Here is a 16,572-nt window from a genome sequence, read left to right on the forward strand (position 1 = left end):
CAAACATATAAAACTATAAGAACTCTGATTCAGAGCTGCCATTTTGACTGAGTCCGCTCCGTCAGGAGACCGGAACCAAACAGCGGAACCCGGACGTTTTCCATGTCAACACTCACTGTTTGGTTCCGCTTTCCAAACCAGGAAGATGGATTTGCTGTCGAACAGTTGGATTGTTAATTTGCTAGTTTGTTGTTTTTTCATTGGTAAGTTATAGTCTAACTGTGTTCTCTTTGTATGTCCATGTATCTGTTGCTGAGCGGAGTGTGTTTCTGTTTCAGGCGGTTAGCTTCTTTGGCTTCTTTGTGCTTACAGCTGGCCGAATGCTAGGCTAGTCAGCGTTAGCAAAAGCTGCCCTGTTTCGCTTTAATCTCCACTGTCGGGTTATTTAATACAAGTTTTACAATGGAGATCCGCGTTGCAACATTTCTTAAGCCATTTACATCACCTGGAAGGTCAGAAACAAACATATATCTCAATGTGTTAAGTCCTTTCGACGAGTTTTCACTAAGCCAGTCACAGACTGGGTCTGCCCTCTTGATATGAGCGATTCGGCATCAGCGTGACTGCTCGTGATTCCCCCGCTGCGGCCGCCTGGAGCGCGAGGGATTAAAAACTAAAACATCACGCCAAATTACATTAAATGTTTTGTCATTTCATGGCGATTTGGTTGTCATTAAACACATAAAGTAAGTGAACCACAAATTGAGTGACTTTCAAATCTTAGGGTGCCGTGGTTAATTCGGCATACAGGTGATGCACCAAAATATCTCTTTATTCGACTTAACACGGTTTTTAGTATCACATTTATCTCACTGCTGTTTCTCTGAATGTTGTAAAATTAATAGAAAAGGCTGCTGAACAAACGGGTAAACCAAGCCAAAGAGCTATTTTTTCTGAAAAGTCTACCTGTTGACTTGTTAGATGGAAATTAAAACCGTCTGTAAATAGATACTGTCTAACGATATACAAAGTAGATATATTTGTCTGAATAAAATTACCACAATTTTTCAAGCACCGATTACTCACTTTGAAATCTCTAGAGCTCCTTGGTAAATGTGGTGTTTAGGTGATCCACTACAATAGCTCTTTGTTTGAATTAAAACGATTTTTAATGTTACTGTAAAGTTACTGATGTTTGGCTGAGTGCGGCTGGAGGAAAAGTCTATGGGACCAATACGGGAGCCAAGCTGAAAGCTATATTTCTATTGAAAATCATGCCTACTGGCATGTCGGATGAAAGGCACAAAGCAAATATATTTATCTGAATTAAACTGGTAACATTTTGAACGGACATGCCTGTTACTTCCTTTTCAGACATCAGACAAGGCCATCAGCCCATAAGAGTATAGATTAAAAAATACGTGAGAAAGAATCTAGCATGTTGAAAAGTACACTCGTTTCCAACATACTCCTAGTTTGTTGAAAAGCCAAGAGTGACAGCTTTTAAACTTAATTTACACAATGAAAATATTTAAAACCCAAACTATAGGCCCATGACCTATAATCTGCATAATACAGTGCAGGTCAACAACACTGCCATCTTTGTCATATAAAATGACCATTAATGACTGGACATATGTGTATCTCCTTCCTGATAGCAGCTGAGTGAGTAGGTTGTGGCAGAGGTGGGTGGGTTGTCTTTTGTTATCCACACTGATGCTCGGTAGATGGACACTGGTGCTGATCTGAGGAGTTTTAATGACTAATTACAGAGTTTACCTGTCCTGAGCTGTGCACATCACATGCCAGTTTGTGTTGTTTCCAGCCAGGGTGCGTTCAATTGCTCCTCTGTAGAAGTTATCATGCACATAGCATGGGATTTTTGCCTCCTTAAGTATCCTTAAAAAGTATAGCCATTTCTGAGCCTTCTTTACCAGGGTGGAGGTATTATTCCCAGGAACCTAAAACTGTTCACCCGCTCCTCCTACTGTAAGCTCTACTGATGTAGACGGACATAGGTCTTAACTACTATATTTGATTTTCCCAGCTAATCCCGAGTCTAAAATTAGTACTGAGCTTTTACTAGTGAGAGATAAAGGATGCAAGTGCAATTTTAGGTCCTTTGAACAATCAAAATCCACCCATTTGTGACAGAATTGTTTCCTCCCCTTGTTGTGTAGTCTTGGTAAAAGCTTTGCCTTAATGTCATATTTCTCTCCTTGTACAGTTGTTAAAGTGCTTTTTCTCTCATAGGTGTCAGCTGTAATTCAGTGGAAAAGAAGATTTATGTTCATCTCAATTACACAGTCCCCTGTGTGCGACTGCTTAATGCAACACATCAAATAGGCTGCCAGTGTGAGTAAAGCAGTGGATTAAAGTGATGCTTATTTGTTGTCTTACAAATCCAAAATGTATTTGGGACACTGAAGTAAAAATACTTGTTGCAGTTTTGCATATCTTATCTTGCATATTGCAGAGTGATGGCCTGTGTCATTTTGTTTTTGTAGTAAAATGCTCTTAACATAATCAGTTAAAAGCAATGTTTTTGAAGAATTTTCTGTGTGGTTGCTCCGGGCATTTCAAGTTTTGAAACCTTCAAATCCATGTTGTTGTTCTGAGTGTGAGAAATGAATTGCCAAAGAAGATGAAAGCACACAATGTGCAGATAAACCAATCATTTTCTATTATTAAGATTTGATTCTGAAAAGCTGTTAGAATTTAGCCTAAATTGTAGTAATAGAACCCTTCCAGTAATGGAGAAGGGGTCTGTTGGATACACACATTTTTGTCTAGTACTGCTGTTGCGTGTCATATCACAGCTGCTGATATTTAATTTCCTCTTTTGGACTTTAGCCTCCTTGTCAGGTAATGTTGGTGTGCTCCATGTGCTTGAGTCAGAGGAAAACCTGGACTGGGTTCTGAGCTCCGGTCCCAATCCTCCTTATCTGGTTATCCTGGAATCACCGCTCTTTACCAGGTACAGTGAACATATTTCACCCTGCAGAGGGAGCACCTACAGTAGTTCTTGGGCCTCTCCCTTTCTGTCTCCACATCTACTGACACACTGAGTCTTGTTTTGGTTTAACAGACATTTTTTATTTTTGACATTTTGGTAAATACATAAATGTTTACTCAATAAAAATATTCAGTGGATTCATAAGGAAAAAAATACATTTAGCTCTTTTTTCAATTACAGAACACTTTTCCAGATGGTTATAAAATGAGATAATCCTGTATTAATCATTTATCCTTCATTTGCACTGTTACAGCAGCAAAAGAGGATAGTACAAAAACAGAAGCAACAATTAAAAAGCAAAATATTCAGTAAACAGCTGAATAAATAAGTAAATACATAAGCAAGGTATAAACCAGATAAGAAGAAGATATGAGCAACATATAATAAAAAAATATATAACAATATAATCAGGAAACAGACTCAGTAGTCTAGGTTAACATTATTGCACCAAGTTGAAATGTAATATTACAGAGTTTGGTATGAGATAATATTGTACCTGAGTAAAAACATAATAACATTAGGACATGAAAGTAAAATTTAATCAGACAGTAAAAGAAATGTACAGTTCAGTGAATTTGCTAAACTCTGCCTGTCTAACCCTGAAGAAAGAAACTTAACCCACATTTCAAACCCATGTCTGACCTGTATTTGTACCCATATCATTTCCACTGCCCCGTGCTGACTGTCTGCCTGTCAGATCCATCATGATGAAGCTGAAGAGCGGCTCCAACAGGGTGGCTGGCGTTGCTGTTGTGGCGCCAAACGCAAACCCGCTTGAGGGCTTCTCTCCGCACACCACCTGCCCCAACGAGAACACAGGTGAGTGGGAGTTTGCCTGCTGAGACTTGTCCCTCAGTCTTGCACAGCTACAGTCACTAATTGTAGTTATATGATCCTCAGAGGGCACAGCTCATGATATTACAAGCTGTTGTTAGTTCAGTTTTCATGTTCAGTGAACAGTCTCTGAAATATTAGTGTCACACTATTGCCATGTTTGAATTTACTGCTCAGATTGAACCCCAGATTATTTTTCTTCTTTTGTCAGGTTTTACTGTAGAATGCCACAGACATCAGAAATGTCTGACTGGAGTTATTGCCTTTTACTGGGCATGAAATGCTTCAGGAACATAGTGCAGAGAGGTCATAGTACAATGCTTTTCAACAGGTAACTCATTTTACAACGTTAAATCACAGTAGATGTAAATGGAGAGATGTGAAGTGGAGGGAGTTGCTGGTTCTGGAAGGTTTTTTTTCTCATCCTGTATTCCCGTTTTGTCAGTTTTGGGTTGATTTATCTCCTGACAGTCAGAGGAGAAATCAGCTCTGGGACCTTGTTTGGTACTGATGTTCAGCCCAGATTATCCTAATATGAGGGGTTTACAGATCCAATCTTAAACCTCCTGAGCTGCTTACACACTCATCGGGGCCACCCTGATAATTTTCAAACGTGTTTCATATTTAGGAGTTAAAATCTGGATGCTTACGTCAGTACTTTCTGAGGACCACAATAGCCAATGCAAGAGACAAGTCTTCAGTGTAACCTAACTAAGTCCCAGAGCTCCAGTAGTCCTGGGGCAGCTCACAGTGTTACCAAGCAGCAGCTCTTGAGGCTATCATTAGCTCGGATACTACTATTGACAGGTATTAAACCTACAGTTAAAATCTCACCTCCAGTTCTCACTGAAGAATAATCAAACCCATCTCCCCACACATTGTCTCATCCAGACTGGATTAGTCTTCTGCCTTTTTCCCATTGCAAAGCTTTAATGTTACTACAGCATGTTTTTGTATTACGTCAGTCTCCATTTTATTTACATCTGAGGTTATGTGAGGTGGTGCATTACTCCACTGATGCAATAATATTAATAATATCCTGTAGTGTGTGATGTGCCGTTACTTTCAAATCTTGTAGTGTTTACATTTTTGAGATTAGAGAGAAGAAAATCTATGATGTTTGTCCTTATGTAATCTCAAACTTCAGCAGAATTTTAAGATGTTTAAACAATTTGATATTTCTTTCCATAAGTAAATAAGTAATATTAATGACAAAGAATAAAATATGAAAAAGCCGTCTAAAGCAGTGTTTCCCAAACTGGGGTCAGGGGCCCCCTAAGGGGATTCACCAAGGCTTTGTCTGCTGGTTTGCACATGTTAACTAAATTCAAAATTTATGCACAAGTCTGTTTACAAAACTATACATATACTATAAAAACATTTTTTGTCCTCACTCAGAAATACTACTCATTATTCTTTTAGTAAGGATACATGTGTATAAGACTACTCTGTTGTACTGTTAAAAGACAAACTTATACTAGGAAACAGACATTCACCAAAGGTAAAGGCTGTAAGAATGGGAACAATTATGTTTGATATTAATTCCTGACCACTGCTCTAAATTAGAACCTTTCAAATGTGTTTCAGTCATGTTGATAAATGATACAGGTCATGACCTCTGCTCATGCAGTACATGCTTCTTTAGTGCCCACTGACATTCACCCTGTGTGTTTCCCTCAGGTGTGTATTCAGAGAATTACGATCCAGCCCTTGCCCATTGTAATGGGACAGTGTGGAACCCTCTGGGAAACGGTTTGGCCTACGAGGAGTTTGACTTCCCCATCTTCTCTCTGAAAGACGACAATGAAACTCGGGTCATACGGCAGGTAAGATGACAGGAAATGGGTCAAGCTTGCAATAAAAGCTGATATTTTAGTCAGTTAATCCCATGTGATATAATGACTTTGTGCTTAAAGTTACTGCATTGTTCATCATTGTCAAAACAACATGGCTGTCTAATTGTTTTCCTGTTACTTCAGGTGCTGGCAAATAGAAATGATTTACAAAAACAGCACATTGCAGCTAAATCTGATCTGAACCTGTCCCAGTTGTGGTTAAGAGTAGGAACGAGGCCAATAAAACAGCACTTAAGCTCATCTTCTCTCTAAAGCCAACATGTTGTGGCACATTATGTTGAGACGATTTGTCAGAACCCACATGTCATTAACTGCTCTTCCTGCACTGTATATGACAAAAACAGACAGATCATATTACAGGCTGTTAGTAGGTTTTAAATGGGCCTCTTCTGATGCAGCGTAAGTGTATGTATGTTTCTCCTCCTCAGCGGCTTCATGTTTCCACAGAATAGAGCAAACATCGCTGAACCCGCAGAGCTCAACATGACCTGCGACTTTCTGTTCTGTTCTGAGTTTTCGGTTTCAGTTCACTGATAATGGCGACCTTCAGATTTAAACCCGCCTCTTTAAAACTCTTTACATTACTCTGTAAAGGACCACAGTGTGTTTCTGTTTTCTGAAACATGTTTATGACTTGTCCAGAACCTGTATTCATATCATGAATTGTTTGTATAAGTCTGCTCCAGGTGTCAGATAAGAAGGCAGGGTAGACGAGGGGAACTGTTCTGTAAACCAGCGGTTTCATGCGGTTTGATCACCAATGCAGCTCCTGCATCAAAGTGATAAATTCAGTCCTCGACATGGTAGTTTGACTTACTTACTGCGCCCAAACCTGCCACTGTGCCCCTGAGCAAGAGCACTAAACCCACTTCTGTATGTTCTAACTTGTTCCAAGCAGATTCGTTAAAATAATTTAATATTTCTGTGGTTTTGTGTCTGTAAAAACAAACCCAGTCATGAAGAGATTTCATATGAGTAAGCTTTTCTGCATTCGCAGTGCTACTTGGACCATAACCGCGCTGTGAACGGCAGCACTCCTCAGTACCCGCTGTGCGCCATGCAGTTGTACTCCCACATGTCTGCCGTCACTGACACGGCCACCTGCATGAGGAGGAATGACATCAACTTCAGCATCAGCCCAGGTATGTACACAACATGAATAAAAGTTTACTTTTTATATTATTATTCAACGTGTGATATAGTAACTGGCAATAGTATGAATGACCATTAACAACATTGTGATAAAAGAAGATATACTTTAAGGTGATATATTGGGAAACATTCTCAAAATAATGACTTACTATCTCAAAATAATAGAAATCTTACAATGTAATGAGTTGTAATTGTTGAGTTTTTTGAGATACTAATGCATTAACTGGAGAAACTAACTCATTATTTTGAGAAACTAAGTCATTTTTTGAGACTATAACTAAATCTTTTGAGATAATAAATTATTTTTAGAAATTAACTCCTTATTGTTAGATACTAACCCATTATTTTGAAATTTTATGTCATTATTTTAAGAAACTAACTCATTAGTTTGAGAAGCTAATTTATTATTTATTATTTCAAGAATGCTTCTCAATATAATGACTTCCAGGATCTTAAAGTATCACCCATCACATTAGTGGAAATTTCTTTTTCTAGTTTTTTTTTTTTGCCATGTTTTTAAAGGCTACACAACAAGAACATCTATTTTAATACAAGGAAATAGTAAGTGATTTTGCTATTTTTTGACCAGTTCTAACCTGAATCCATATTGTTTTGTTTTTTTTCCCGTGTCTCCTTTTAGAGATGGTTTGTGACCCACTGGGTGACTATAATGTCTGGGCCTCGACCAGGCCTCTCAACAACACAGCCAAGGGCCACAAGATGTGGGAGAGTGTGGTCATAGCAGCAGCCAGGGTGAGTTACTGGAAAGAGTCCCTCTTCTTATAGGTTTAAGCAAAAGTGATTTAAAAAAAAAAAGGTCTGTACCAATATTTCACTCCAGTACAACATTTGTTAATAATTAGCATCCCCATGTGAATTAATGAAAAAACGTTTTCAACCAGCTTCGGCAGTGATCTCACTCTCTTTGAAAGATTTCCAGAATAAAAGCCAAGTCCAAGATAAGTTCTGCTTTGTAATGTATGTCATGTGACCTTAAAGTCACAGCTACAGTCTGTGTTACTGGCAGTGTTTCTGTGCTTTGCTCCTTGTGTAAATAGTTTTCCTGCTTTTTGCTATTGAGAACAAGAGCTAAGACAATAAAACATAAATGAGAGTGATGAAAATGCTATGCAGCGAGCAACACACACTTGTTGAAGACAACGGGTTGCATGTTTTACAGTGCAATTGCAGTTGCGGTTTTTACTGGGAGCAATTATGAAACTGAGACTACTAAGAAGAAACTTCATTTATGTAGCACCTTTCATAACATTTAATGCAGCTGTGTTTCGTGAGATAAAGAAATTGATAACACAGGTATTTTAGAACAAGAGACACAAAGAGTTAAAACAATAAAATAAGTCCTAAAGAGAAAAACAATAGTATATAAACAATAGTTATAAAAACAGTAAAAAGTTAATTTAAGATGGGGAAAAACATAAAACAATGACATTCAAAGAAAGGTGGAATTAAAAGCATGATAATAGAAATACATTTTGAGCTGTTTCTTAAAACTGTCAACAGGGGCGCCCCTATAGCTCAGTCAGTAGGGCGTGCGCACCATGCATTGAGGCTGTTAGTCCTCTGCAGCAGCCGCTGGTTCGAATCCCGCCTGCGGCTCATTTGCTGCATGTCATCCCCTGTCTCTTCACCCCCCTTTCCTGTCATACCTTCAGCTGTCACTGTCAATAAAGGCAAAAATGCCGAAAAAATAACCAAAAAAAAAAAAAAACTGTCAACAGAGGTTGCTTGTCTTATAACATTTTTGCACTTAGCAACGATTTTTAGATGCAGCCAAACCCACTAAAAATAGGAAGTAGACCCTTATTATTATTATTATTATTCCATGGGTCAGTAGACCCATTTGTCTTTCGTTTTTTTCTTATATGCACTCAGAGAGCACAGAGAGAGGTGTTTTTTTTAAGTCTGTGTTCAGCTCACAGTACTTTTGTAGCTTCTAACTGATCTCTGTGGTTTGAAGTTATTTTATGTCCTGCTTTACTGTTTGTACATTCAGATATTTGCCTTATTTTACTGTTTCATGTTCGCTTTCAGTGTGTTAAGTTACTGCTGATGAAAACCTAACATTTCCTGATGCTGCTGCTTCATAGTAAAAGCTTTTAGATAACAAAATAATGGGGACATTTATTGTGAAGAATTTAATTAGGATATTTAATATTCATCCACCGTTTAGACGCTTAGCTAAAGACGGTGCTTCATCAAAAAATACACACCTTCAAGCGGGTGCAAACTGTGCTGGGCTGGTGAGCAGAGTCAAACCAACTCAAGCCAAACAGCACAAAGAGGCAAGAAGTCTTCATCGCCTCTGCCAAAAAGGGGAGAAAATAATGTGTCCACCCAAGTAATTTTTGAGACATTGAACCAAACAGTGTTAAACGACCTGAGGGAGCCATTTGGAACACACTCAAAACAGCAATCAGAGGGGTATGAAGGCACTAAATGATTAAATGCTTAAAAACAAGTAAGAGAATTTTGAAGTCCAACAAGTTGCAGCCCATTAATCGTTTGTTTAGGTAAACCAGTATGGACTGCATTACAGTAATCTAGACCAGAACAAACAAAAGCATGGGTCAGCTTTTTGGCATCTCCCAAAGAGAGGTAGGGTCTAGATGGCCTGCATTTCCTCTTAGTTTTAGGCCACATGTTGATTTATGGCAACATAAAAATAGGTCACGGCAAGCTGAACTGAACTACTTACCTAGATACTATATCTGCTTGATGGATCGTCTCTCCTCCTCTCTGCAGCTGGACAGCAGGTCTTTTTTCTTTGACATCGCTCCAGGAGCAGAGAGTGGAGTGTCTGGGTTCGTCACTCTTCTGGCAGCTGCTCACGCTCTGCGAAACGCCACCCAGGAGGCCCCACCTAACCGCACCATCCTCTATACCTTCTTTCAAGGGGTCAGTTGTTTCCACACTTTGTGCTTGATGAACAGTATGCCAAATCTGAAATTGCACTTACTCTTTTGTTTGCTTTTTTGACTGTTTGACTCCAGGAAACCTTTGACTACATCGGCAGCTCGAGGATGGTTTATGATATGCAGAACAATCAGTTTGCCGTGGACCTGGACAATGTTCACTCAGTACTGGAGATTGGACAGGTTTGTATTGATATTCTTTTCCAGTAGCCTTCTGTGTGCTGTATTTATCAACCTGCACAGACTACCAGATTTAAGGGAATACATACACTTTACAAAAATGACTCAACAAGGCAAAGTATTGTTTGAAATATTTCAGTACTGGCAGCAGTACTTCGTTGAGTTTTTGTACAGATACCAAAGCAACATAGTCTAAAATCTAACTGAATAAAAATAATAAAATAATGGCCAGCCACCTTTTGGTACTCAAAGTTTTTGATACAATGTGGTTGATTGAAAAAAGTATTAAACTCTGATATCCAGATAAGATATTCTTTTATTAGTCCCACAAGAAGCCTCTCTCTCTCTCTCTCTCTCTCTCTCTCTCTCTCTCTCTCTCTCTCTCTCTCTCTCTCTCTCTCTCTCTCTCTCTCTCTCTCTCTCTCTCTCTCTCAGTGGTTGTATTTACATGATTGCATGGAGCTCATGAGACCATAATTAACTATAAAAAATCTTGTGTTATTCTAGTCTTATCGCAATTTAAACATTTTGTATATTGTCGACATGTTATATTAAACATGTTGATACCAAAATTATTTTAGTTACACTGTGAACAACATCAGTAAAGAATGTGTGCTTGATCTTTTTGTTGCTTTAAAGTTAGAAGATTTACAATGAACGTATTTGTGTAGTAGCTATATCAGTATGTTGCATATTTGTTCACTATAGGTGGGACTTCGTGCCGACTCTAAACTGTGGCTTCACTCTGATCCTGTGTCCAGGAAGAACAGCAGTGTCAATGAAGAGGTTTGTATCCCTTCCTTCCCAGTGTGTGTAGTATTGTATAAATGATGTATAATATGTAACATTTTATTTTTTTCCATCCCCTTCACTGTTCTGTTTCAGGTGAGGAAGCTCATCGGGAACTTGCAGACGGCTGCGGGAGGTTTAAATGTCTCACTGGACGAGCCCGGTGTCTCTCAGCCGCTCCCGCCATCATCCTTCCAGCGTTTCCTGCGAGCTCGACCGATTCCTGGTATTGTCATTGAGGATCACCGGTCTGCTTTTACCAACAGGTGATTCAGAGTTTCTTGTTTTTATTTACTTTTTGTTTTTGCTTGTTATGTATAATACTTACTGAGGTGAGATTCCTTCTATAAGCCTCTAGGCTGTTTTTTTTTAAAAATCTCACCAGCACAGTATGCTTCATTTTTTCCTTTTATTGTATTTCTGCCGCCCTGTCTTAATGTGCAAACTAATTAACTAATTAAGTAATATAAAACAATTAAAAACACACCTTTATTACACACTACATTACATTTCATTGAAGGAACTGGCCTGTGTAGTTCATTTGTTTTTCTGTTCTGTGTGCAGGTTCTATGAGAGTATGTACGATAATGCAGAATACCTGAACATTTCTTACCCACCAAACCTGACGCCAGAGGAGCAGCTCGACCACATCACTGACACTGCGACAGTATGGCTCTTAATCGCCAATATTCACCATATTCATGTGCTCTTAATTTAGTCAGTCCACAACTTAATTAAAAAGTAAAAACTTGTCTGACAATGTTTAAGTTGTTCTCACTTTGCTACCATTCACTTTTAAATTCATACAGAATTTGTTGGAAAACAACTAAACAAGATTGTTTGTGTTTCTGTTCCTGCATCTTTCAGGCTCTGACTGAGGTGGCCACCATGGTTGCTCGGGCTTTGTACGCACAAGCAGGAGGGGCAGAACCACAGTTGAGCAGCATCAGCGCAGACAAACAAATAGTAAGACTGTTGGAATTCATTTGGGGATGATTGCAAGTAATACTTCTTGTCTACAAAGTCACTATTCGTATTTGTCTTTCCCCTCTCAACTCCAGCACGACACATGATGAAAATTTCTGTACTTAGTCGTGAATAAGGGTGCTCCGACTGAGCAAATCATTATTAGCAGATATTTTTGATCAGTAGTCTCTGTAGAGGCTGATTAGAAGAGCTGAGGAAGCAGCGACAATCTGAAATTAACACCTGCCAAGTGTCAAGTGAGGATAGATTTGAGATAGTCATCTCATAAAAAAAAATATACAGAGAATCTCTATAGCACTTTGGCGTCATCTACGGGAGCACTTCTTTCGTCTGAGTTTGACACACACACACACAGGAACAGGAATTTATGATGCATGTTTCGCGTGATTCATGTGCACCTTGTAAACTCTAAAATCTACATTACTTTGGACGGACTACATCAGCACCAGCAGGGACTTCATAAGACATGAGACACTTTATTAGTCATTATAGGCATACACAGAAATTATGTTTGGTGACTCTCAGAGACCAGCAGCAATAGAAAGCAAAGTAAAGGATTAAAAAAAACAGGAAGAAAAAAAGAAGAAAAAAAAGAAAGAAGATTAAAGATAAATATTATGAGGTAGCATCCTCTTCTACTGTATCTACATAACATGCATCAATGTTATCAATAATAGTTAAATACACACACACACCATTTCATATGGTTTTATTCTCTTCATGTTTGTTTGTTTTTTTTCTTCCTGTACAGAATGCTTTATTTTCAGTTTGTTCTGTCTCCTTCACACAAAACCTAAACAATTTGTATTCCCATTAATTCAAAGATCAGCATGAGTTTTTCTGGTGCTTTTGTGGACACATTTCTTACCAATACGCAAGTTTCCTTGTTGTGTTTTCTCTTTCACAACTGAACAGAAGTGACTGTCTGTCTCTGCCTGTTTTATCTTTTTCAGGTGACCCGAATGCTTTACGGCTTCCTTGTTCGGTCAAATAACTCCTGGTTCCAGCAGATGATCCCCTCTGACCTCATGAGCCATCTGGGTAAGTTGGTATAAAAACTAATCCTTTTACTAGTCTTTTTTTGTAGTTTACAAAATTGGCAAAAATAATTAAAAATACAAAAGTGTTTTTTTTTTTAGATTTTTAATTACTGGCACTGCTTATATTCAGTTTTATTTTGAACTTATTTTGAGGAATGATGAATGTCACCACTGTTCTTTGGTATTTTTACTCGTTTGATTTTTATCAAAAGCTGATTTGGCAGTCAGCTACTATTTTTTTGATTATTGAGCTGAGATGGGTACAGAACAGGAGAGACTGTAGTTATTTTGCTGTGGTGGATTGTCGGGCGGCGGGTGTATGTGGTGTCCTGAGAAGAATCTTTTGATAACTACATTATTTCCAGACACAAAACTGAACTTGTTCCACCTTCTGTCTGTCAGCTAACAGACCCACAAACTTCTACGTTGGCGTGGCGCAGCAGTCCAGCGAACCAACCCTTCTGGTGCAGCACCTGCTGGCTAACCTGACTGGCAGCGTTGTCAACATCACGCAGGACAACTGCCAGAACCAGAGAGAGGACGAGAAGGACAAAGACAGCAAACACGTGAGACCAGTTTACTTTTAATTTATTTTGTTTAATCTGAGACTTACTATATCACAAGGGAAAAAAACTTGTATTAAAGGTCACTAGGGCATCTCAAATCGCAATTATTTCTTTTATTAGTTGATTAATCACTTGATTAATTTCCTGACTAATCGATTAATAGTTGTTTGTTTAAAATGTTGATCGGTGTTTCCCAAAATCTACGATGACATACTCAAATGTCTTTTTTGTTTACTCACAGCCCAAAGATACTGAGTTTACTGTCATAAGAAAAAGGAAAGAAAACAGATTTTCACATGTAAGAAGCTGAAATCAGAGAATTTTGACTTTTTTTCCTGTAAATGACTCAAACCAATTAATTGATTATCAAAATAGTTGGCTATTAACTACTAATACTAATAATTGATTATCTGATTCACTATTGCGGCTTTCATTATTTAATCTCTTTTTATGAACCAATTGAAAAATGAAATTAAAATGAGAGACAGAAAAACATAATAGTTATTAAAAAATATCCAAAGATTTACAGCTTCAAATAACAGTTATTTTCATTATCAATCAGTTGTTTTATCAACAAGTTGTTTTGTCAATTAATTGAATAATCGGTAGTCTATAAAAAAGTCCTTCAGTTTACAGTTTTAATTAATATGTGGTGGGTCTTTAGTTTACTGAAACTATCTAGATTGACTGATGAGTTGATCAACTTTGTTTTCACTCTTGAAATGTTATCAGAGTAAATTCAAAATCTGCAGTACATAAACATGTAGGTAGATGTAAATGTAGGTAACACGAGATAAAAATGAAGACAAAGTGACACCAACATTTAAGTGTGAAATGTAATTATTTTTATGTATAAAAATTTAAATATACTGGATAAATATAGAATAAAGGTACATTATAAATGATATTGCCTTCTTCATATTGTACAGCTCTATCATTGAAATAATTTATTGTTTTTATATTTTTCGATGTCATTGTCAACTTGCAGTTTTTTCTATATATGTTCTTGACTTTCATCACTTGTTTTGATAATAATGATATATTTATTTTCCCCCTCCTCCACCCTGTGACCCCTCATGTCTCCTCCCTCAGATGTATTACTACATGTGGGTTCAAGGCGCGGCGCCTCCCAACAGCACGCAGAGGGAGGGTTTCTGCATCCGCTCCACAGTCCGTCTCTCCAAAGCACTGTCCCCAGCCTTCGACCTGCGGGAGTACACCTCCACAGATTACTCCACATGGACAGAGTCCAGGTGGAAGAGCATCAAAGGACGCATATTCCTGGTGGCCAGTCACGACCTGGAGGTAATCACTTCACTCCTTCTCAAAAACAACACATGCACTGCAGTGACATAGTTTGAAGCGTAAGCTGCTGTAAATAACGTCTTGTCGTTTTGTGTTAGTATAAAAGCATTGGAAATAAAATGATTGTTTCATTGCCTCCTCCAGATGTTGACGCTGGGTGTGGGTGTTGGCGTGCTACTAACATCCCTGCTGCTGACGTACATCATCAGCTCGAAGGCGGATATGCTCTTCAGTTCAGGGAGGGAACCGACCAACGCCACCTACTGATCCACACAGAGACGACGCAGGCCCACGACCACTACTACTACTAAAACTACTACACCTACTACTATAACTATCCCGACCCGACATGGACAGGCTTTTTTTCTTTACAACACAACACACATAGGTACACAGACAGATTAGACACAGCAGCAGACGACAACTCCATGTTTATGGACTCACTCAGGTGAGGCGTGACATGAGGACTGGACCGGACTGGATTGGCCTGGATGGATCTGGACTCATCAGGGTCAGAAGACACTGGTCAGGCACCAGCAGGCCCTGCCAGTGGAAAAGATGTTTATATTTGTTTTGTTTTAGGGTTTTTTTTTTGTTTTCCCTTTTTATTGTTAAAGAATGTTTTGTTTACTGTGTCAGGGGATAGGCACTAAACAATGAGCATTATTTTGAGCGTGTGATTGTGAATATGTAAATGTGACTGAGTGTGTGTGATTTGGTGTGTGTGAACACAACAAATGAGTGAGTGTGAGGATTGCGATGGTATGTGCAATACTGTAGCCGTCTTCTCTGTCAATGTAGTTAACTTATCAATCAGTTCTAATGATAAGAAACCACTTTCTGAGTCAATGAACAAAGAGTAAAATTTAAATTTAAAGGGATAGTTTGGATCATGTGAAGTGGGGCTTTATGAGGCACGTGTTAAATACAAGAGATGGTGGTCGACACGCCTCCAGCAACAGCAGGCGTACTGGTGTAGAAAGCTAAACAATGTACTGCTGTGGACAGGGTCAGCAGCAAAATGTAATTTAGCCACTTAAAAAGGTCCACCCAAAAAAAAAAAAAAAAATCAGTATAAGTGTGCGCATTATTAGAAAACTTTCACTGCGTTTCTTTACTGTCAGCTGCCGCATTTGAGAAGACACCACCCCTTATATAAGCCAAATATCATTCTCACTCTCCAAACCAGCTAAACTTCTTTGGCAAAATCAGTAATTTTACCTCACAGATCATGCGATTCGGTGGTTTAAATGCTGCCTCGATCTGTTAGTTTGTTTGTGTTACTGTGTGACTACAGTGAAGCCAAACTAAACTTTTAAAATCCTGAAGTCACCACAATAACACTAACAGATCAAAGCAGCGGTAGACCAGCAACTTGCCTGTTCTGTGAGCTAAAGTTAATTTATTACTTTATTTCGCCCACGGAGAAAGTGATATTTAACGTACTTGCCAACCTTGAGACTTGAAAAACCAGGAGGATTTCAAAACCAAAGCAGGGAGTTTGTTATTTTAAGAATGAAAATAACAAAATAATGACTTTTTTACCAGCACATGCCTGCAGATGACATAGCCTATAACTGTCAAATATTACCTGCAAAACACAAAAGACCACAGTGTTGTGCCTTAACTAGCCCAATTTAAAATTTGATTACAATAACAGAGAAAATAAATATTTTACTCAGGCAGAATTAGTTAAATGTGTGTTTCCTTTACATAAGAAATGGGAATTATTCATCCCAGGACATCTGAAATTAGCTTATGTCTGTCTCTAATACTCTTCTTTTCTCTGATGGCTGTATTAAGAAGAACCTACACTTATACTGATGATTTTTTTAGGTGTCTAAAATATGTTTTGCTGCTGACTCTGTCCACAGCAGTTTGTTGCTTAGCTTCCTTCACCAGTACTAATGCTGCTTCTCCAAACTGGGATTATGTGGACCTCCCATCTGTTGCAGGTAATAAACTGACTATGGA

The 16,572-nt window shown here is 38.4% G+C and overlaps 1 protein-coding gene across 1 annotated transcript; it reads left to right on the plus strand.

Annotated features, from left to right (window-relative positions):
• The first annotated feature begins 70 nt into the window (after nucleotides 1-70).
• ncstn (nicastrin) lies at nucleotides 71-16,012 on the plus strand. The gene is made up of 17 exons (XM_084732300.1): nucleotides 71-203; nucleotides 2,194-2,295; nucleotides 2,794-2,917; nucleotides 3,654-3,775; nucleotides 5,471-5,616; nucleotides 6,644-6,788; nucleotides 7,439-7,551; nucleotides 9,562-9,714; nucleotides 9,810-9,914; nucleotides 10,620-10,697; nucleotides 10,797-10,966; nucleotides 11,265-11,367; nucleotides 11,568-11,666; nucleotides 12,641-12,728; nucleotides 13,130-13,293; nucleotides 14,386-14,598; nucleotides 14,743-16,012. Exons 1-17 carry the CDS (start codon nucleotides 146-148, stop codon nucleotides 14,863-14,865), a joined length of 2,106 nt encoding a protein of 701 aa, XP_084588426.1. The 5' UTR covers nucleotides 71-145; the 3' UTR covers nucleotides 14,866-16,012.
• Nucleotides 16,013-16,572: the final 560 nt, after the last annotated feature.

This window comes from Lutjanus erythropterus, chromosome 12 (genome assembly GCF_056507025.1).
Source record: "Lutjanus erythropterus isolate fLutEry1 chromosome 12, fLutEry1.hap2, whole genome shotgun sequence".
Classification (NCBI taxonomy): Eukaryota; Metazoa; Chordata; class Actinopteri; order Lutjaniformes; family Lutjanidae; genus Lutjanus; species Lutjanus erythropterus.

Excerpts from the sequence above, each read along its gene's own strand:
- ncstn (XM_084732300.1), top strand. The coding sequence starts at position 146 with ATGGATTTGCTGTCGAACAGTTGGATTGTTAATTTGCTAGTTTGTTGT. Across the intron at positions 6,789-7,438 it reads CAACTTCAGCATCAGCCCAG|AGATGGTTTGTGACCCACTG; the intron begins GTATGTACACAA and ends GTCTCCTTTTAG. Across the intron at positions 13,294-14,385 it reads AGGACAAAGACAGCAAACAC|ATGTATTACTACATGTGGGT; the intron begins GTGAGACCAGTT and ends CTCCTCCCTCAG.